This window comes from Chrysemys picta, chromosome 3 (genome assembly GCF_011386835.1).
Source record: "Chrysemys picta bellii isolate R12L10 chromosome 3, ASM1138683v2, whole genome shotgun sequence".
In the NCBI taxonomy this organism is placed as follows: Eukaryota; Metazoa; Chordata; order Testudines; family Emydidae; genus Chrysemys; species Chrysemys picta.
In genome coordinates, this window is record NC_088793.1 from 70171704 (window position 1) to 70194331 (window position 22628).

At 41.5% G+C, this 22628-nt stretch overlaps 1 protein-coding gene across 3 annotated transcripts in view; it reads right to left on the bottom strand.

Moving 5' to 3' along the window:
• Positions 1–22628, bottom strand: part of RNGTT (RNA guanylyltransferase and 5'-phosphatase) — a 415119-nt gene that overhangs the window by 271818 nt on the left and 120673 nt on the right. For all 3 annotated transcript variants that reach the window (XM_005299708.4, XM_005299707.4, XM_024103027.3), the window contains exon 9: positions 11214–11349. In XM_005299708.4, the coding sequence (XP_005299765.1) occupies positions 11214–11349 (136 nt within the window). The remainder of the gene's footprint in view (positions 1–11213; positions 11350–22628) is intronic.

A 22628-nucleotide genomic window follows, 5' to 3' on the forward strand; every position in this document is an offset into this window, starting at 1 on the left:
AAGATTACTCTCTAATCACAAAGTTACTAAACTCACTATTCCAGTTTGCTTTCCACCTCCTATATTAGCAGGATGCATTTTCTTTTAAATTCAGAATGAAAATTTGATTAGTAACTAATCTTTTATATGTTCTTCCTAGTCCATTTCTCTTTCTCTACCTATTTTGTCAATCTAGCCTTTCTCTTTTCTTTCCTCCTGGCATGTTATATCTGTTCACAACTATGTCAGCAGAATGTCAAAGAACCTCCTCTTCTTTCAAACTCTGTTGTTAAATTCATGTATTAAAAAATCAGTACCATTTGGACCACCTCTTAGGAGGCGGGACAGCTCAGTGGTTTGAGCATTGGCCTGCTAAACCAAAGATTGTGAGTTCAATCCTTGAGGGGGCCGTTTAGGGATCTGGGGCAAAAATCTGTCTGGGGATTAGTCCTGCTTTGAGCAGAGGGTTGGACTAGATGACCTCCTGAGGTCCCTTCCAACCCTGATACATCTCCACTGTCCTGAGTGGAATATCTACATCAAGACCAATAAGAAAGAATTATTTAATTTGGCAATTACAGAGTTAACTTCAACAGCTCTTCAGCACTAATTAGCAACAATCTGTTAAAACAAGACTTTCATCTCAGGGTTAAAAAAACAACTGAATATATTTCCAGTGTTAAGAACAGTAGTGGGAATAAAATCCATCTAACACCAGCATTAAATAACAAACCACCTACTAGACTGAACTATTGTCATGCTTAAATATGAAATAGAAATTCCATTTTCAAACACACACAAAATAACGTATCTGAATGTGCAATAAATTCTATAAGCAGCTTTCATTACCCTTCATTGATCATACTCATTTAGAAATTTGAATTATGAAAAAGGATTTATGATATGGAAAGTTTTAATTCTATCTCATGGTACTTCAGCCAACCAAGCCTTTTTAATTTCATTCCATTTTGCTTTTGACTTTATGAAAAAAAATTGAAAGGATCCTGTCTTATACATAATTTTATACCAATAAACTGAGCTATTAAAATGTATTACAATACAAAAAGTTTTGCAAAACTACAAAACTTGTAAAGTCATAATCCAGGATGTCATAAAATAACATGCAGAACCTGAAATAAACAGTGATTGATTGGGAGTTCCTTCCAATTTAGCTTATTGTTGGGAAAGGACTTCCCTTAATCCTTTTTCCTATTTACCACAAACTTGGGAACTATTAGTCTCATCCTGAAGCACCAGACGAGGGCACCATAAACACACCAGCCCCAAACACAAATGAATATCAATGCATAGAAGTCCTTGCCCCACCAGTCCACACATTTGTACTGAAAGCCCAGCTCCCCCAACATCCTGCAGCCCCTAATTGTCAGCTCTTGTGAAATGCACAAAGAGGAGAGATTCCCCACATCCTCCCAAATACACCAATTCTAACTGGCACTTTCAATTACTTCCTTGAAAAGATTATTACCACAACATACTAATAGCAAACAGCTTAGATGGCATCCCCTACCCCAGAATGTTCAGAGTACTCTTATATACCCAAGACTGAACAGCCTGTGACAAAATACTCCTAGCTAGTCATGATGAAAGTCTGTGTTTCTAATGGTTTCCTGTCAAAGTTCCTAGGAAAACTCTGAAATTTCTACAGATGTGCCCTTGCTAATTCAATGGCAGAACGAATGCATGGGCCACATCACACTTAAGTGTTGAGCTTGGACAATACCAGCCAGTCCCACAGAGTTGTCATTTGAAATTCTTTCCAATGATATTCTGCCTGTAGTGAGGCAGAGTGCCTCCCTCCAAGCCAGAGAGCAAGAGACCACTACAATCCCCCTGGTAGGCGGAGTCAAACCAGCCCCACCCCCTGTGGCAGAAGCAGAGGGGTGTGGCAGAAAGTATAAAAGGCGGGCCCTGCAGCTCAGGTGGGCCGGAGCTAGGGAAGTAGGTAGATATCTCCAGCCCACTGCAAAACTCTGGAGCTGAACCTGCACTGTGCAGTGCCCCCCCCCCCCCCCCGCAGGATACCGACCCTGGAGAAATAGTTGCCAGGACTGTCACCAACCATGTACCCTGAGGAAACGGAAGATCTTTGGACTACAGAGCCCTATCCCCAGACTCTAGTAGGAAGTAGCCCAGGGAAACCAGACTTTCAACCGGTTTTGCTGCCAGTCACCTTGTTTCGGTGGGATCCCCGCTGACCCCGTGGTGGAGCCATCTGTCACTGTTAGGGTCCTGGACTGGGACCCAGTGGAGCAGGGTGGGCCCGGGTCCTTCTACCCCCTGCTTCCAACCTCACTTGGTGGCCAACTTCCCCTTGGCCAGAAGGCCTGTGCTGTGTTTTTGGTTTGCCCCAGCCAGAAGGCTACGAGACCCAGACTGTGTTTGCTCAGTGCCTTACCCATGAGGCCTTGGTGAAAGCCTGCTCCCTGCTCTTCCCCGCCCAGAGGGCCAGAACTCCAGACTGTGAGTGCCATCTGCCCTAGCCTGGGAGCTTGGGCTCGAGACCACTGACTGTTCTGCCCTGCTCAGAGCTATAGACTGCTAATTAACTGTCCTTTGTTGCTTGACCCAGTGAGATAGAGTGGCCTCCCTCTGAGCCAGAGAGCAAGGGACCACTATATTACCATAATCATCAGTTCCACTCCAGGACAAACAAACTTGTCCTAAGACAAAAGAATGTGGATTTACCTGTCTCTGTGAGCCAAGCTAACAGAAGGATGAGAAAACAACATGGGTTGATTACAGGAAAAGGACAAAGGTATATTTGCATCTATGGTAAATAAAGTGATCAAGCTAATCGAAAGAGCAAACTGACTAAGGGATGAAGAAGGGACTTGGCATCTGTACCCCAAAAAACAAGCAGCAGGGGAGACTAACTTTCTTTGGGCTTACTTTTCAAATAATACTTTTCAAAGGTTTCCTGGGCTATAAAAGGAAAGAAAGGGGACTCCTTTGTTATCCATCATTTAAGGAACAAAAGGAAGCCAGCGCTCTTGGAATTTATGAAAGGTGGATCTCTCCACTATGTGGATTGAGGAAGCTGAAAAATGACTGTATATAAGAAATTGTCTGAGACCAGGATAATAATCTGTTAAATTTTAAGACATTAGCAAGCATGTTTTATTCGGTTTTATTTGTAACCATCTTCTGTTTCTATTATCTGTGTTTAATATTTAAATCTCTGTTCTTGATTCATAAACTTATTCTTGTTTTATTATAAATTCATCTCAGTAATGTTATACTAAAATAAGGTGTGCATCTCAGTTGAGCCAATTGGCTGGTATATATTCTGTCTCTTTGGAGACAGCAAAACCTGGGAATTTCTGTGAGCGTCCAGTAAGAGGCCCTGGACACTTCAGAGATATGCCTCCGGGGAACTCTGGTACACTGAATGTTATCTGCAAAGCAAGGTTAAGACTGGCAAGATCTTGAGGAGTTTGCTGGTGAGGCAGACAAGTAGGTAGGGTAAGGAGCTGACTCTCACAGATTACACTCCAGCAACGCTACCTCTTGCTGAGGCAATGGGGTAGCACAGTGGTTTATGATTCTGGGCAATCTGAGAGCACATCCCACTTGTCCTGAAGAAGCCGGGCTTCCCAGACACGTGTGTCAATCTCAACAGCAAGGAAAAAAATGTACGGTATAAGGTCCCTCTCAGTTTTGCTATTAATGGGTCCCCCATAATGATCTGGAATGTGGCAAGTAAAATCTGTCAATGCTCAGAACTCCAAGGGCTGATAAACAAGTATTTGTTTAGGTAGCAAAGGAGGAGGTTTCCACCCGGAAACCACTCAACACATCAAAGGCTGCAAGAGGACCCACCTCATAATAGTAAAACCACCCACAAAATGTGAGGACCAACTGGACAAAATCATCCAGGTGTACAAGCAGCAGCTTACATGCCAACTTGATCTTACATTTTGTCAGGAGAGCCCTGAGTCAGGAGAGAACACCAATTCTATTGCATGTTCAAAGGATTACACCTCTACCTCGATATAACGCGATCTAATATAACACAAATTCAGATATAACGCGGTAAAACAGCGCTCCGGGGGGCGGGGCTGCGCACTCAGGTAGATCAAAGCAAGTTCGATATAACGCGGTTTCACATATAACGCAGTAAGGTTTTTTGGCTCCTGAGGACAGCATTATATCGGGGTAGAGGTGTAGTTACTGATATAACAGTCCATGAGGAAAATAAGATTATAGGAACATAGTAGGAATTGCCATACTAGGCCAGCCAAATGATTCATCTAGCACAGAATCCTGCTTCTAATACAGAGTTCTAAAAAAAACTTCGTTATTTTGTTCTCTAAAAATTTTGCTCACTATTTACCCCCTTTCCAAGATATTAATACATAAAACCACTATCCTAGTATAGAATAAGGGCGCACCACCATCGATCTTTTCTAATGTTGAAAACATACTATTTAGACTTATTATGGGGTTTGTCAAAAGCTTTTTGAAAGTCCAAATATATTTTTGCACCAGTTCATCATCAAATTTTCAACACAAAGAATTCTAGAAATTTGGAGAGACCCAATTTTCCTTTAAAAGAAGCCGTGCGGGTTTTACTTTACCATATCATGTTTATCTTATTGTTTTATATTTTTTGAAACTGTCATTTCAACAAGTTTATCTGATACGGAAATAAGGCTTACTTCAGAAATTCACAGATTACACCCAGGCACTTTTAACAAAGATACAGAAGAACCTCAAAGATATGAGGACCAGAGTGACAGACCGGTCAACCGGACACCATCTGAAACTGTAAGTAACCAATCAGGCAGCAGAAGAGATTAAAAAAATAATAAAGCAAGTACTGTACTGTGCCTGTATTGCATCTTAAAGGTAGGCACATCTGGGCTGCCTCCCCCCGCCTCATCCCACCCCTACCTCCACCCCCACTCGTGGGTCAGCCACTTATAGCAAGACACTGGAGCTGCCAGGCAAAGGCAGTCAGAGACAGCAGAGCAGGAGCAACGCTGGGGTCTGGACAGCTTTCACCCCACCCACTGCCGGGAGGGGAGTGCTGTTTTTACCCCCACTCACCCGGGCGGGAGGGGGCCATGCTGTTTTTAACCCCCTCTCCTCCCAGGAGGGGGACATATATCACACACACACACACACCCCTCTGCACAGAGGGGGACAAGCTTTCAAACTCAGTTGCTCCGCTGCTGCTAAATCCTAGCCTGGAGTGTCAACTGCTGGATCTGGATCCCAAACTGCACTTTGTTCAGAGTTACGGACAACCTACAATCCCACGGTGTCCATAATTCTGAGGTTCTACTGTCTCTAAAACATTACCCTCCAGTCCCCTGGTTAGTATAGTACAGTCACAGCTACACTACAGAGTTTACAGCGGCGCAGCTGCACCGATGCAGTTGCCCTGCTGTAAGCGCTCTACTGTAGCCACTCTAAGCAGACAGGAGAGAGCTGTCCCAATGGCTTAACTACTCCAGTCCCCATGAGCAGCAAAAGCTATGTTGACCGGAGAAGCTCTTCTGCCAACCTAGCGCTGTCCACACTAGCCCTTATGCTGGTATAACTTATGTCAGTCGGGGTGATTTATTCACTCTCCTGAGCAACATAAGTTATGCCAACAAACTGTAGTGTAGACATAGCCTATGTGATTTTAATGAGGATCATAAATATATGTTTGCAGCTCAGGGTCCTCATTCTGAAACTACTTCAAGAACTCTTGGATGTATGCCATCCAGTCTTATTGCCATTTAATTTATGAATTTTTTCCAATGCTTCCTCTTTTATTTACTGAAAAAAGTATGTATTTCTCCAAAATCCTCTGAATTAGACTTGATGCAAAGAAATCACTTGGCTTCTCTGCAGTGTTCTTATCATCCTTCATTTTAGTCCCTGATGAGCACATGAAGATTCACAGACAGACTTCCAGCATCTGATATATTTAAGAATTTCCTCACCCTCATCATTAGACCTGGTTTAATTCTTCCATTCACCAAAAATTCCCTGGACTTGGTTTTCACCAAGAACATCTCTCTCAATAACTGAAGTTCCCCTCTCCAACCACCACCTGATTTCTTTCAGCATTGCCCATCAACGGCCTCCCACATGCTATCATTCAGCATCTCTGACTTGCAGTTCATCAGCATGGACAACTTCTTGTCCTCCCTGGCCGCCCTTCCATTGATACGATTTTTTACTCTCTCCATGTTTCATATCCTACACTCAACTGTTTTGTACCCCTAAATACCATTGCAAGGTCCACCCGTCCAACGCCAGTCCTGGCTCATCTTCAACATCTGCTTCCCCTATTCCTGTTCTTACGCTGCAGTGTGGCTGGCAGATATCTTGTGGTCAGGCTGACTTCCTCCATTACGTATTTGTTCTCCTGTCCTCCTTCAGTTCTGCTGTCTCTCTAGCTGAACAAGTCTACTCCAACTTAACTGAATCCTAAAACCACAATTTCAGCCACCTTTTCACCACCTTAGGGTACATCTACACTTACCTCCGGGTCCGGCGGCAGGCAATCGATGTTCTGGGATCGATTTATTGCGTCTGGTCTAGACGCGATAAATCGATCCCGGAAGTGCTCACCGTCGACGCCGGTACTCCAGCTCGACGAGAGGAGTACGCGGCATCGACGGGGGAGCCTCCCTGCCGCGTCTGGACCCGCGGTAAGTTCGGACTAAGGTACTTCAAATTCAGCTACGTTATTAACGTAGCTGAATTTGCGTACCTTAGTCCGAAGTGGGGGGTTAGTGTGGACCAGGCCTTAGACTCACTCCTCAAAACCTTTTCCTTCTGTCCACAATTCACACACTGCACAGGATCCTGTGGATTTTTCCAGAACAAAATTGACAGAATATAACATGACCCCTTCCCCTCCCTCAACGCTCTTTCTCCCAGTCACAGATCCAGATATTTATCATTTGCTCTTCCCTCCTCAAATCCCTCTGCCTGTCCCAGTGACCCCATCCGATCTCCTGAGCTCCCTGGGGCTAGACAATAAAAGCATGCTTTAGATTTGCCCAGGTTAAAAAACAAAAAACCAACACCCTGGACCCCACTTTCCACTCCAACCACCACCCCACCTCCATTCTCCCTTTTATCTCCAAGCTCACTGAATGCACTATCTACAATCACTGTAGAGTTCCTCTCCTCCAGTTCCATCCTAGATCCTCTCCAATCAAGCTTCCATGCCTTACACTCAACTGAAATAGCTCTCGCCAAAGTCTCTAGCAACCTCATTTCAGGCAAAGTTCAGAAGCAGTACTTCATCCTCAGCTTCCTTCAACACTGTCAACCATGCTCTTCTTGTTGAAATCTTATCTACCCATGCCCTCTGTGACTCTTCCCTCCTACTAATTCTCTTCCTCCTTTAGTGTGTCCTTTGGCATGTCTCATCCCCCATCCAACTTTTTATAGGGGCACCACAGGACTGTGTCCTTGTCCCCCTTCTCTTCTCCCTTTATAACTTATGTCTGGCTACTCTCATCTGGAAACACAAATGCAACTGCCATTTCTATGCTGATAACTTACAGATCTACCTCTACTTTAACCTGTCTCCTCCTGTCCAAACAAAAATCTGCAACTGCCTCTCCAATATCTCCTCATGGATGTCTAGCTGTCAGCTCAAGCTCAGCATGACTAAAACAGAGCTCTTAATCTTCCCCTCCAAGTCTTCTCTGCTACCTCTTTTTTCTATCACTGAACATCACCACCCTCCTGCCTATCACTCAGACCTGTAAACTAGGCATCATCTTTGTGACGAAGTGGGGTTTTCCCCCTTATGTTGCATGCAAGTCTTACTGTCCTGTGTTAATACTGTGTACCTCAGTTTCCCTGTGTACTGTATCAATGCCTCGGTGGTGGGAATAAGGGTGTGTGACTTTTGCTGAGACCCTTGGGGGCAGATGAGGCTGCCCAGCTGCCTGCACGTAAACTATGGCCGATGCCCTTCACAACCTGAGAAGCAGGAGGGGGAATGTGATCAGGTGACATTTTGCCTGGGAAGCAGGACAAAGCCCAGGGGAGTAGCAATGGACATGTCGGAGGCCAGGCAATGGGTTCCAGCTCAATCTGCTGTGGGGGACTTGAAGAAGGGCGAGTCTACGGCGTCTGGCCCAGGGTTCCCCCAAGATGAACGTGGCTGAAAGTCACTAATTTCTGTGCTAACAAGTTATGTTCTACGCTGTGTACCTGTCAACTAATAAACCTTCCATTTTATACTCTGGCGGAGTCACAGCTGACTGCAGAGTTGGGGTGTAGGGCCCTTTGGCTTCCCCAGGAGCCCCGCTCAGGTGGACTTGCTGCAGGAAGCGCACAGTGAATGGGGGTGCTGAATGCTCTTAGGTAAGACCCAGAAAGGCCGAAGCCGTGTAGGCTTTTTGCCCTGGCAAGCAGTGTGCCATGCTACCTCTCACACTTGGAAGGCGCTCTCTGTAAATATTCACAAAACTAATCATATTCCACCTTCAAACTCTCCTTAAAGTTCTCCTTTTCTACAATACCTACAAAAAACTTGACAACAGTTATGCTGCTGGTGTGCTGAGACCACTGCCTAACATGCTGATCAATACTGTCTCATTGTCTCCTTCCTTGTACTTGCTCATCTGCCTTTATCCATTTGTCAACTCTTGTTTTATACTTATACTCTTTGGGGAAGGTATAGGCTTTTTGTTCTGTGTCCGTACAATGCCTACCACAGTGGAGTTCCTGGCTCATGACTAGCACCTAGGCGGCTATACAGTAATACAAATAACATCAGAGAGTCTATGCATCCCCATAACTACACATTAAATTGTATGAGACACTTATATTTTAATAAGACTAGACATTGTATGTGAAAGGTAGACTAAACAAGGTATTCATAGGTCCTGAAAGCAGATAACCAATTGTTTGTAGCTCTGGTCACTCCAGTATTTCTTGAGGTGTCAGGGTTTCATGCTGCACAACAGCCATGGGTAACAATAACAACAGTTCTATATATAGGAGAGTGAAGCCAGCTACAAATTCACCCCTCTACATCTTCATTTTGGTAGCATTCTCACTGCCAGAGCTGTGTGAAAACATGCCTGCCGGCTGGGAAAGTCACTGTACCATTAAGCTCTTTCAGGGCCCATAAGCTGCAGCCAATCTTTGTCCACTGTCATTCACCCACTGCCCACATAGTCATTGTGATCACCATTTTGCTGGAGTCTCTGCAGCTGCACTGGAGCCATTTACTCAGGCAAAATCTGACACTTGGGTAAGTGACAGGAGACCCACCATTGCTGCAAACCCTGATCCCTGAAGAGAGCATGAGGTAACTGTGGAATTCTGAGTTTAGGGTTACTACCTCTGTAGATAAGGACAGAAAGGTAGGAGGGCTAGCCCATTAAATGGGAGAAAGTAAGGAATGCAGAGTAATATAACCACTTCTGGTTCCCTACTCAGCCATTTGTCTTAGGGCTTGTCTACACTGGCAATTAACAGTGCTGCAACTTTCTCGCTAAGGGGTGTGAAAAAACACCCCCCTGAGTGCAGCAAGTTGCAGCGCTGTAAAGTGCCAATGTAAACAGTGCCCCAGCTACGCCCCTCGTTAAGGTGTTTTTTTTAGAGCACTGGGAGAGAGTTTCGCCATGACCACACAAGGCACATTAAAGCGCTGCTGCGGCAGCGCTTTAGCGTTGCCAACGTACACTAGACCTTAGAAAGATACTCAGCATGTCACCAGAAAAACTGTCTGAATTATGCTGACAATACACAACCTTACCGAGTGGCTACAGAAAAGCTGCAGAGACTTCAACAATATGGCAACCATAATCACTTTGTGAGTTATGGATGAGTGGCAGTGGACAAAGACTGGTTGCAGTTTGTGAGCCTTGAGAGAGCTTTACTTCTCTTAAGCTTCCGGGGAAAGGAGTGGAAGGACAAAAAGAACAGTAGTATGGCCTATCAGGGGTCCCAATTACCTCCAGTGATTTATAGATTCCGTGGCTACAGCAGTTCCCATCTTTACAAAGGTACACAACCCTCCTGCAACAGCCTCTGGTCCTAGAGCTCCTCAGCTGTGTACTTCTGTTTTCCTGGTGCTCCCTGCTTTCTGCTGCTGCAAGGGGGTGCAGGAGCTTTGTCTCTAGTTAGTTGCCTGCTTCTCTGCCTCCCACTGCTGCTCAAAGGGCACAGAGCTCCTTTAAACAGCCCCCTCTCAAGATGACAGCTTGGTTTGTGACCTTCTTTAGGTGTAGTAGCTCATTAAGGAGAGGAAAGAGAATGATTCCTAAATGTGGCAAGCCCAAAGGGTAGTACAGAACATAACAGGAGGGAGCACCAGCTCCAGGAGGCAGAGGAAATGGGAACGGCAGCCTGCCTTTGGTCACCCTGATAGCTGTAAGAGCAGACCCATCAGGAAGGCTTCTCTTACCTAGTTGTTACCCAGGATTCTTTCAACCCAAAGCTCTTGGTAACTTTTACTCTGTGCGAGGTGGTGTCACTATCATCCCCCTCCCCTTGGGCAGATTCCAACCCTCCCAAGACCTGCTAGCCAATGCAGCCATTTTCTCCCCAAAAAGAGAGGTGAAGAAGAGTTGCTCTCTCCTCGCCTCTCTCCTCTTAACGGCTCTGGAAAGCAATATTCGGTTTAAAAGGCTGGGCTGAATTACATAATTACAGGTATTTTATAAACTCAATTTCCAGATAATCTGCCAGTTTAAAAACTTCAAGTAGTGCTGAAAATTTACATAAACTTAAATAGGCCTGATAGTTTGGCAATATTTTAGTCAGAGATAAATAAACTTTAACATAGAGGGTGAAAACAGCACATAAACCACGAGACAATAATTAAAATCAGCTGAAAAAATGAAGGTGGGAGAACAGAAACTAAAGGGATCTTTTCAATACGAGTTCATTTAAAGTTTAGCAAATGAGTCCTGAAAAAGATGTAGAAGATAATTCAATTCACTTGCAATGTTTCCAACGTCAAAGGAGACAAGTGTAAAGATTCATGTCATGTTTTATTCCTTATTGCTTTCTTCCTCCTCTTTTTCAGAGGCTGCCAATCAACATCTTGATTTCAGCCCCTGCTGAGCAGTCAGCATTGCTACTCTATGGATGGACTGGTAAGAAATAATGAATGGAAAATAGATACTGAACACATTACTCTTGTAATTCTAACATTCACTATCCCCAGAACTGCAGATCTGGCTTAGTTGCTGAACACAGAAAAATAGCATTGTAATAAACATTATGCACCTTACCCCATCCAACAGAGTATTTGTTAAATGTGTGCGAAGATCTTTACGAAATGGAAACTCCAGGTTAGATACATGAAACACTGAGTTATCTCTGTCAATCATATGAACTTCATTCTTGCCATCAATCATCATCATATATCTGCAACGAAAACAGTTCAAAGTATAATGTCATCTTTAATATCTCCTATAAATGTATAACAAATATTTTAATTGTAACTGCCTTATTAGTTTAATCAAATGTACTCAACAGAATGAAGCTATAAAAATGCATTAAAATGGGAAGTTTTATAAGTAATCATATAGTGATCATTACTTTAGAAAAGTGCCTTTTTAACCTCAAATAACTACAGAGATATTTCAATACCTAACATTTAGCTTATATAGGTTAAAGTCATAAATAAGCAATTTTTATCTATAAAGATGACTGACTGTTGAATAGATATTAAAACACAACAGAGATCTGAGGCCTATAACTATGAAACTTTGTGACTCAAACAAAACTCAGAAAAAAAGGGTTGTCTTATCAGATGACTGTAAAAAACACTGGACCAGATCTCCAGACAGTGTAAATTGGCATAGCTCCATTGACATTAAAAGAACTATGCTATATACACAACAGCTACAGTTCTGTTCTAGTATTTATTATTTGCATTGCAGTAACACCCAAAGTCCCAGTCAGTATTGGGCCCCATTATGGCAAGCACTGTAACAAAAGCAGGCACCGCCCTGAGGTACTTAAACCTGGGGAGGGTGATGCTTATTATCTTGAGAAATTAGTTTTGTGCTTGCAGCTCAATTGTAAGTGCTTAAATCTTCTACCGTTAATGTATTAGTTCTGATAGACTATCCTAGAGCACTAAATATTGTATTCTATGGCACGAATGGCAGATTCCTTAACTTTCCTTAACTTAGAGGGACATGTAAAAATCTTCTTTTAGCAACTGTTCCTTCAGTCTATATTCCAGTTACTTTCACAGCCAGCCATATGGAAAAACCTTATCGGTATAAAACCTTTTGCGATTTCAACCATCCACATCAAATAAACGTTTAAAATAAAAGTTTTAAAGAGATTCAAAATTAGCTTTCATATTTGGACAATTTTCCACTCTATTGAACTTAGACACTCCTTCATAAAACCTCAATATTTTTCATAATTCAAGATTCCTGTTTCTTGAGGGACACGTCATCTACCAGTAGCCTTTCCTAAAAGTCACTGGCCCAAGTAAACAGCTGCAAGCCACACCCAGAGGACCTCTGCTGTCAGAAGGACAAAGCAAATAATAAGCATCCCCAAAGAACCCTTTTCCCAGACAGTTTAAGAAAACACAAAAAGAAGAACAGGAGGACTTGTGGCACCTTAGAGACTAACAAATTTATTAGAGCATAAGCTTTCGTGGACTACAGCCCACTTCTTCGGATGAATATGCATCCGAAGAAGTGGGCTGTAGTCCACGAAAGCTTATGCTCTAATAAATTTGTTAGTCTCTAAGGTGCCACAAGTCCTCCTGTTCTTCTTTTTGCGGATACAGACTAACACGGCTGCTACTCTGAAACCTAAGAAAACACAGAAGCATTCTCTTCCAAAGATTCTGCCCCAAAGTCTTGCAGGGGAACCGCACAGCTTCATATGCAGTGTATGCAAATGTTTTCTTTCAATATTTTGAATACAAGAAACTATTACAGTTTAGCATAACTAGCATTCTGTACTCAAGAGACCACGATTTGGGTGGGCTGTTTCAGGTCTGTACTGAGTTGCACTGGCACAGAGCTGTGTGAAGAAATGCTTTAATTTGCTATCAAGAACTATACAGAGCACTGAAACTTTTATTTCTATCTACATATGAAAGCCGCTGCACATGCCCACCTCATCCTGTGAGCACTCATTTCATAAATTAAATTTCACAATGCAAATATACAGTGTAAAGGACTGCTCTTCCCATCTCAACATACACAAATATTCACCAGCTAATAAGAGGATTAAAAAATAGACCTCCAGTCCTCAGCCCACTCACTCATCATTACTGGAGGATAAAGATGGGATTTGCAGCATGTCAAGAAAACAAATTCTGACAACAGCAGACCAACTTAGAGGAGCAAGTTCCAAAATAGAGAATCTCTCTCAGAGTGTGTGCGGTCAGCATCTCCCTCCTTCTCAAAACAAGAAAGCTCCAGTTGGAGCACCTCTACTAATTGCAGCTTCAATAGTATGGTACACAGAAGTAACTTCTCGGGTAATCAGATTCCAAACAATTTACAGGTTTATTGGTTAACTCCACTACTGAATTCTAGAAACTTTTTGGAAGCTAATGCAGGCCCTGGAGCACTGACTAAATGGCATTCTGTGCTAGCTTCACTTTCCAAATGGCTTCAAGGAGTAGCCCCATGTAAAGGGCATTACAGTAATCTAATACTTAGTCAACAGAAGCCAAATCCAACATGGCTGAGTGTAGAGATGGATGTCATCAGAGTACCGAATACTCCAAAACCACAGTCCATGTGTCTCCTCCTCCACCCATTTTGTGGCCTCATTATATGTTGTGCAGGGCTGATGACAACACTAGCCTCTTTAAGAACCACTGGTCTCCTTTCCCATCCTCACTCTTGATAGGGAAACACTGAAAATTTCAACCAACAATGGACTTACCCAATGGCCTTCACCAACCAGTAAGTACCAGAGTCCAAATGTCAGATTTAGCACAAAGCCAGAACCCCCAGAAACTTAATAAGCCATACTGGCTTGAATTTAAGCAGAGACGACTTCATGTTTGCCTCTGAGACTCTGTTGTATTTCCATGAGAGTAGACAGATCAGTACGAATCTTGGCTGTTTTGACTGAAAAGTAAAATGAAATTTCTTCACAGTGAAAACACTCAAGGCTTCACCAAGTTGTCAATCACTCAAAAGAGTTGGGTTATGGAAGACTGCACAGAAAATATGGTAGTATTTTTGTGCCACCCAATCAGATATGGCATGTAATCTTAAAAAAAAAAGTCACAGTTGTTCAGACTTAACCTAATAAGACTCCCCTCAGCATTTAATCTGTTAAAGATCATTTGTACACTGTGGTGACCTGTGGAGACAAATCCAGCAGACCAACTATTTAGGAGCCATTATTATTCATAGTGGAAGACAAAGATTACTATAAAATTCTACCAAGCGTTCAGATAGAAGAACCCATTTATCCCACAAGAATGTCTAGAAGACCACTAGTTCCCTCAAGCTCCAAGATTGGAACATCAAGATAGATCCATCAGGTCTGAAGTTGGGGTACACCTACCAAAGGAGACAATAGTCAATCTACCACTGTAACTTTGGTGCCTGACTCAAACACCAAATCACTTTCTTGCAAATATAGAACTACAAATATGAAGATTAGTGTTTTAATCAGATATTGTGATCACATTCATATAAAAGTGATTCTAGGCCCTTTTTAGTTATGCATTGTAGCCATTCTAGACGGATGTATTAAAGAAAACAGCTACAGCCAAGTGTTTATAATGAACAGCAAGGAAACTGTGAATGCAAAATTGGCTGCCTTGTTTTAAACTCACTAACAAACAGAGGTTTCCTAACTGTTGTCCATGGACTGCTCATGGTCGACAGGTAGTTGACAGGTCACTTGGTGCTGGCTCTCCTTGTTCCTGGCTGCAAAATGGCATTATAAGACAACTAAAAATATATTAAGTACTTTCCTAATATTACTTTTCCATGTAAGCAATTGCTGTAGTTGCCACAAGGATCTTACATGATCACAAGTGGGAGGATAGTTGGTTCATCCGAACATGAATAGGAGAGGTGGTGGTCTACTTCTACTACGATTTCTATTAAGATGTAGTTCACACTAAGAAAAAGTTTGAGAACCCTTGCACTAAAACCTTCAACTAAAGATACTTAAAAGGAAAATGATTTAAATGAAAAATAAAAAAGTAACTCAAAAATGTAGGAACACTGTTTAAGAGATACCATGTCCATTAAAAGAAAGTTCACAAACTGTAGAAATTCCCCAAATATAGACTTGGCAGAATTTTCTTTCTTTTTTTATAATTTCTGTGGATGATATCTATGTTTATTTTTAAGCACTTTTTTCTGATATGGATGGATTTAAATTTTCAGAGTTGTGGACAATTATGGGTGATTAGACAATTATTTAATGATTGAAAAAGTTAAAGCTTTATAACCATTTAAAACACAACATGTAAATGTCACATTAAAATATATAAAGTAGATAGCCTTAAATCAAACTAATAAGTTCTCAAGCAGCATTTTTCTTAATCAAACTTTACAGATAGGCAGAGTATCATAAGAAATATTTTCATCGGTTCGTGAGTGTAAGATGAAATACTTTTATCGTCATTTACCGATAAAAATCTAATTCTTCCAAGACTACCCATATAACTGTCATAGATGCTAAAGCCAAAAGGGACCACTATATTCTGACCTCCAGCATAACACAGGCCATCAATCTTTCCCAATATAATTTCTGCTTGAATTAGAGCACATATTTCAGAAAAATACCCAATCTTGATTTTAAAATTGCCAGCGAGGGAGAACTCCCTAGTTCCAATGGTTAATTACCCTCCCTGTTAAAAATTTACACCTTATATCCAGTCTGAATTTGTCTAGCTACAACTTCCAACCATTTGGATCTTGTTATACCTTTTGTCTGCTAGATTGAAGAGCCCATTATCAAATATTTGTTCCCCATGTAGGCACTTATAGAGTGAGATCAATTCTCCTCTTAACCTTTTCTCTGTTAAGATAAACAGATTCCGCTCGAGTCTATCCCTATAAAGGCATGTTTTCCAATCCTACAATCAACATTCTTCTTGCATTACGGACACCAGAATTGGACACCATATTCCAATAACAGGTATATCAGTGTCAAATACAGAGGTAACATAACCTCCCTAATCCTACTCAAGAGTCCCCTGTTTATGCATCCAAGGATCACATTAGCCCTTTGGGCCACAGTGTCGCAGGGAGAACTCATGTTTTGCTGATTATTTACCAGATCCCCCATCATGTAAGTATGGCCTACGTTCTTTCTTCCTAGATGTATGATTTTACATTTGGCCACACAGAAATGCATATTGCTTACTAACACAATTCTTACCAAGTGATCCATATTGCTCTTTTTCAGTGACCTATCCTCTCCATTATTTTCCACTCCCCTGATTTCTGTGTCATCTGCAAACTTTATTGATGATAATTTTATGCTTTGTTTCAGATCACTGACAAAAATGTTAACTAATGTAAGGCCAAGAACTGATACCAGAAAGACCCCACTTGAAATACACCACCCATTTGATGATTCCCAATTTACAGTAATATTTCAAGACCTGTGAGTTAAGCAGTTTTTAATCCATTTAATGTGTGCCATGTTAATTTTGTATTGTTCTAGTTTTTTTTAATCAATATGTCAACCAGTATGAAGTCAAAAGCCTTACAGAAGTCTAAATATATTACATGAACTCTATTATGTTTATCACCCAAACTTGTAGTCTCGTCAAAAAAAAAAATCAAGTTAGTTTGACAGGATCTTTTTTACATTAATCCATGTTAATTGACATTATATTACTCTGCTTGAATTCTTTATTAATTGAGTCCTGTATCAACTGTTCTATATATCTATCTATATATATATATTTTTGCGCCCAGGATCAATGTCACGCTGACTGGCCTAGAATTACCTGGGTCATCCTATTTATCCTTTTTTAATACTGGCACAAAATTAGCTTTCTTCCAGTCTTCTGGAACTTTCCAAGAGTTATTGCAAATCAACATTAATGGTCCAGCGAGCTCCTATGTCAGCTCTTTTAGAAATTTTGGATGCAGGTTATTTGGATCTTCTGGTTTTAAAAAAAATCTAACTTTAGTAACTGCCACTTAACATCCTCCTGAGATACTAGTGGAATAGAAGTGTTTCATTATCATCATATTACATGATATCATTTGGATTTATCATCAAATACAGAACAGAAATATTTTTGAACCCTTCTGCTTTTTCTCCATTATTATTGACACATCTACCATTTCAAACTAGTAATTGCCCAGTACCATTGTTAGGATTTCTTTTGTTCTAAACATACTTTAAACATTTCTTATGTCCTTAACTCTGCTTGCCATAGATTTCTCTGTGTGTCCTTTTGTTTCCCTTATTTTCTATAATTCCCAGCTTCTGACTTCTATTCATTACTATCAACTTCTCCTTCCTTCAGTTAGCTTTTATTTTATTTTTTAAAAGTTGCCTTCACTTCTTCTCAAAGCAAACTGTTTTTTAACCAGTGAGATTTCCCACCCTAAATTGTGGGACTGTATTTTTGGGCTTCTAGTAAAGTATTCTTAAAACAATTCTATATCATTCACATTTTTCTGTTCTTCCACCCAGCTGATTTGGCTCAATTATTTTCAGCTTTGTTGAAGCTGGCCCTTTTTAAGCACAAAGTGTATGTATTATTGGTTTGGATTTTATTCTGCTAGCACATAATAAATGTGATCAAGTCACACTCATTTGTATCTAAACTGCTATAAATTTTTAGTTCCGCAATAATACCTTTGTTCTGATACTCTATTTAGCATTATTTTCCCAGTTTCAAAAGCAAGAACTCCTTAAACTGTCTAAGCAATAGCTGTCATAAAGACAAGGGTATAAATACAGTACAAAGGTTAATCATTCTGAAAAACAATTGTAAACAATTACCTGACAGAAAACATTGTTAAATATAGTTCAAACAGACAAGTTTATTTACTTGAATATTTTAATTAATTCAACAGAGATTTATACTATGCATTTTTTGGCAAGTAAAAGTTAGTTGCAACAAAACGCCACTACAATTCTAATTGTAGTAAAAGATCTAAGCGGAGATGAAGCCTAGTGAAAAATATTTTTTCCAAGTGATTTATTCAAACTCATTTTATTTTAGACTGGAAAGACTGTGAGGTAGTAAAAAGACAACATAAAAGCACCACTCTGTGGCGACGGTAGCATGTAACTGTGAAGACTCCCAGCGTAATAACTTATTAGGCTTCTGTTTAGAGATTCTTCTGTGCATACAAATATTCAACCTTTAAACAAAGTTTTTAAACTGAATTTTTTTATTTCAACTCCAGTCACTCCAGAGCTTGTAGTCCCTCCTTTGTTAGAACATGTTTTGAAAAATAATTAGCTATTTCATGTGGGGAAAAAACACATTTCCACACTATTTTGTAAGTGGTGAAAGCTGAAAGATAAGGCTATCTTAGTTCAATGGGCTGACTAAGAAATAATTTGCCATTTTTCCCCTCTATGAAAATAAAGTGTGTGTGTGTGGGTGTTTTCAAAAAACCTCAGGTCATCCTTAATAATAATGTATTTTCATCAAAAAGGAAAAAGGATATTTGTTGCCATTTTCCCCATAAGAGAATTAGTGCAACACTTTTTAAAAGTTAAATTAAATTGGTTGATATATAAAATGATAGACTACAGAGCATGGGGGAAATCAAACATATGTCCTGCTTAATGTATTTATGTCTGTGACAGTCTGTATCGTTATGTCCACCCTTTTTTCAAGCCTATGATAAAAGTTGTACAAACTATGCCTTGTAAGGTATTGTGACGTTGCACCCAATAATGCTCTATGGAAATATGCATATGAATGTATAGATGACATAACTGGACTATGTTTTATGCTACATATGCCATGTAACATATCTGCAAAGGTTAGGATCTACTGAATATATTCATCCTATTTGTATGAAGTTATCAATATTGGCTGTGTACTTGTTTGATTTTAAGTAGCCTTAAGAAGCTGACCAAACACCTTACTAATAAAGGAATTTGCAAGTTAAGTGCCCAATCAAGAGACACTTAACGGACAATGGAACCTTGGAAGACTCCAATCCATATAAGGAGTCTACCTGGGAATGTTCAAGGTAGCATGTGAGCAATGGCTGCCACCTGTAAAAGTTCTGAGTCATGCATGAACATGTGACTTGCCCCATGTGCCTCCAAAACTCCATCTTGTAGATGGGATTCTACACAGGGGGGAGGGAGGGGTCTCCACTCACAAGAGAAAGTCTATATAAAGCCTTAGGAGACCCCTCCATTTTGTCATCAGCTGGCTCAAAAGATAGCCACTCCACCGCCAAAGGATACCTGAAAGAAACTGGAACAAAGGACAGTAACCACAGGGGTGTGAGTGATTGCTGGACCCAGACTAGGAGGCGGCTAGTCTGTAATAGACGCTCACTGGAACATCTGTGAGGGTGAGATTTTTATCTGTAATCACTTTCCTAAGGTATCAGGCTTAGACTTGTGCGTTTTATTTTATTTTGCTTGGTAATTCACTTTGTTCTGTCTGTTATTACTTGGAACCACTTAAATCCTACTTTTTGTATTTAATAAAATCACTTTTTACTTATTAGTTAATCCAGAGTATGTATTAATACCTGGAAGGGGGGGGGAGGGCAAACAGCTGTGCATATCTCTCTATCAGTGTTATAGAGGGCAAACAATTTATGAGTTTATCCTGTATAAGTTTTATACAGGGTAAAACGGATTTATTTGGGGTTTGGACCCCATTGGGAACTAGGCATCTGAGTGTTGGAGACAGGAACACTTCTTAAGCTGTTTTCAGTTAAGCCTGCAGCTTTTAGGGGACGTGGTTCAGACCTGGGTCTGTGTTTGTAGCTGGCTAGCGGGTCTGCCCCAACCCAGGCAAGGTTCTGGAGTCCCAAGCTGGCAGGGGAAACAGGCTCAGAGGTAGTCTAAGTACATCAGTCGGCAGTCCCAAGGGGGTTTTTGCGATCTAACCCGTCACAGGTATCATCTGAAAACTCATGATCTTTATTGTCCTGGTAAAATGTGTGTGGCAATATTGCAGGGATCGGCAACTTTTGGCACGCAGCCCGCCAGGGTAAGCCCCCTGGCGGGCCGAGCCCATTTGTTTACCTGCCGTGTCCACAGGTTCTGCCGATCTCAGCTCCCACTGGCCACGGTTCGCCGCTCCAGGCCAATGGGAGCTGCGGGAAGCAACATGGGCTGAGGGATGTGCTGGCCGCTGCTTCCCACAGCCCCCATTGGCCTGGAGCGGTGAACCGCGGACAGTGGAAGCTGAGATCGGCCGAACCCGCGGACACGGCAGGTAAACAAACCGGCCCAGCCCGCGTGCCACAGGTTGCTGATCCCTGCAATATTGTATATAAAATTATAAGATTCTACTGTGTGATGTTACTAAAACATATTCCAAATGTGGGGAAGCAGCCACAAACCAGTTCCTCAGAGACAAAAGGCAAACTGACACAATGAAATCAAATGGATCCTCACCTAGTTAAGTGGCCATTCTTTGGCAGGAAAAAGGGTGTGGGCAAGAAATTTACATCTTGGCAAAGAAACAGCTGGAAATTCTCATCCTTACAGAATTCCTGTATCCTGAACCCCAGCTGGAGATGATTCTCAAAGAGGAAAAGGTATAAGAATGGGGAACAGATGCACAAGATATTCTTCCCTTCCTCACTACCTACAGCAGCCGCAACACCTGAGGAACAAAAACAGCTTTGGACTGAGGGAAGAATCCTGTCTGAAAGGAATTCAGCCAGTAAGACTGCTGAAGAAGCAAGTAGTGAGAGACTTTTGATCTGAATTAATTTAGTTAATTTAGGTCTTTGTTGCGTTTTACCTTTTATTTCTTTGTAACCAGTTCTGAATTTTATGCCTCATTACTTGTAATCAGTTAAAAATATATCTTTTTGTAGTTAATAAATTTGTTTTATTCCTTTATCTAAACCCGTATGCTTGTATTGAAGTGTTTGGGAAACTCCATTTGAGTTAACAGGATTTATGCATATCATTTTCTGTTAATAAAATTATGGACTTTATATGAGCTTCTGTTGTCCAAGAGAGGGCTACAAGACAGACATTTCTAGGGGAAAATCTGTGACTGGGAATTTGTTGCGGTGTTGCTCTGCAGTGTAATTCAAAAGTGGCTGGCTATAGCACTCAGACAGTATAGCTAGGAATAATTTACATGCTGGATGCTGTGTGTGATGCAGCAGATCAGGAGTGATTGCTCTCATAGCGAAGCAGCATAAATGGCACCCCAGGATGGAGAACTGAGGGGACACAGCTGTTCAACAATTCAGATTGTACCCTGGGTAATGTCACAGTGTCCCATAGGATGCATTCAGATTGCTCAGAATCTAAACTCTAATTTTTAAAAAGTTTCTTGCCCTTAGGCTTGAAAGGGGAAAAAACAGCACACACGCACACACACATCCATCTTAATGTGATAAGAGTGTAAACTAACGCAATATCTGCCTGAATCTGAATACAGCCTCAAACATTGACTCAGAGGTGTGAGCTACCTTGTTACCAATTAATTTAATTGAAGTGTCAACTCTAAAGCCCACTGGTGATGTTTCAGTGTCAACATTTAATTACTAAATCATTTTAGTGGACGGAATGAGGGAGAGGATAGAAGCACAGCACACAGATTAGAAGTTGACTACTTCTTGGAGCTGCTTGTTCTGGAACCCACAAGGGGAGAGGTAATACTTGATTTAGTCCTAAATGGAGCACAGGATCTGGTCCGAGAAATTAGTGCAGCTGAACCACACAATAATAGTGACCGTAATGTATTAAATTTAACATCTTGCGTAGAGACTGTCCAGTTTGGCCAATGTACATGGCAGAGGGGCATTGCTGGTACATGATGGCATATATCACGTTGGTAGATGTGCAGGTGAACGAGCCCCTGATGGTGTGGCTGATGTGGTTAGGTCCTATGATGGTGTCACTTGAATCGATATGTGGACAGAGCTGGCATCGGGTTTTGTTGCAAGGATAGGTTCCTGGGTTAGTGTTTTTGTTGTATGGTGTGCGGTTGCGGGTGAGTATTTGCTTAAGGTTGGGAGGCTGTCTGTAAGCGAGGACTGGTCTGTCTCCCAAGATCTGTGAGAGTGAGGGATCATCTTTCAGGATAGGTTGTAGATCTTTGATGATGCGCTGAAGTGGTTTCAGTTGGGGGCTGAAGGTGGCGGCTAGTAGCGTTCTGTTATTTTCTTTGTTGGGCCTGTCCTGTAGTAGGTGGCTTCTGGGTACGCTTCTGGCTCTGTCAATCTGTTTTTTTCACTTCAGCAGGTGGGTATTGTAGTTTTAAGAATGCTTGATAGAGATCTTGTAGGTGTTTCTCTCTGTCTGAGGAATTGGACAAATGCGGTTGTATCTTAGAGCTTGACTGTAGACAATGGATCGTGTGGTGTGTCCTGGATGGAAGTTGGAGCATGTAGATAAGTATAGCGGTCAGTGGGTTTCCGGTATAGGGTGGTGTTTATGTGACCATCGCTTAATAGCACAGTAGTGTCTAGGAAATGGACCACTTGTGTGGATTGGTCTAGGCTGCGGTTGATGATGGGATGGAAATTTTTAAAATCATGGTGGAA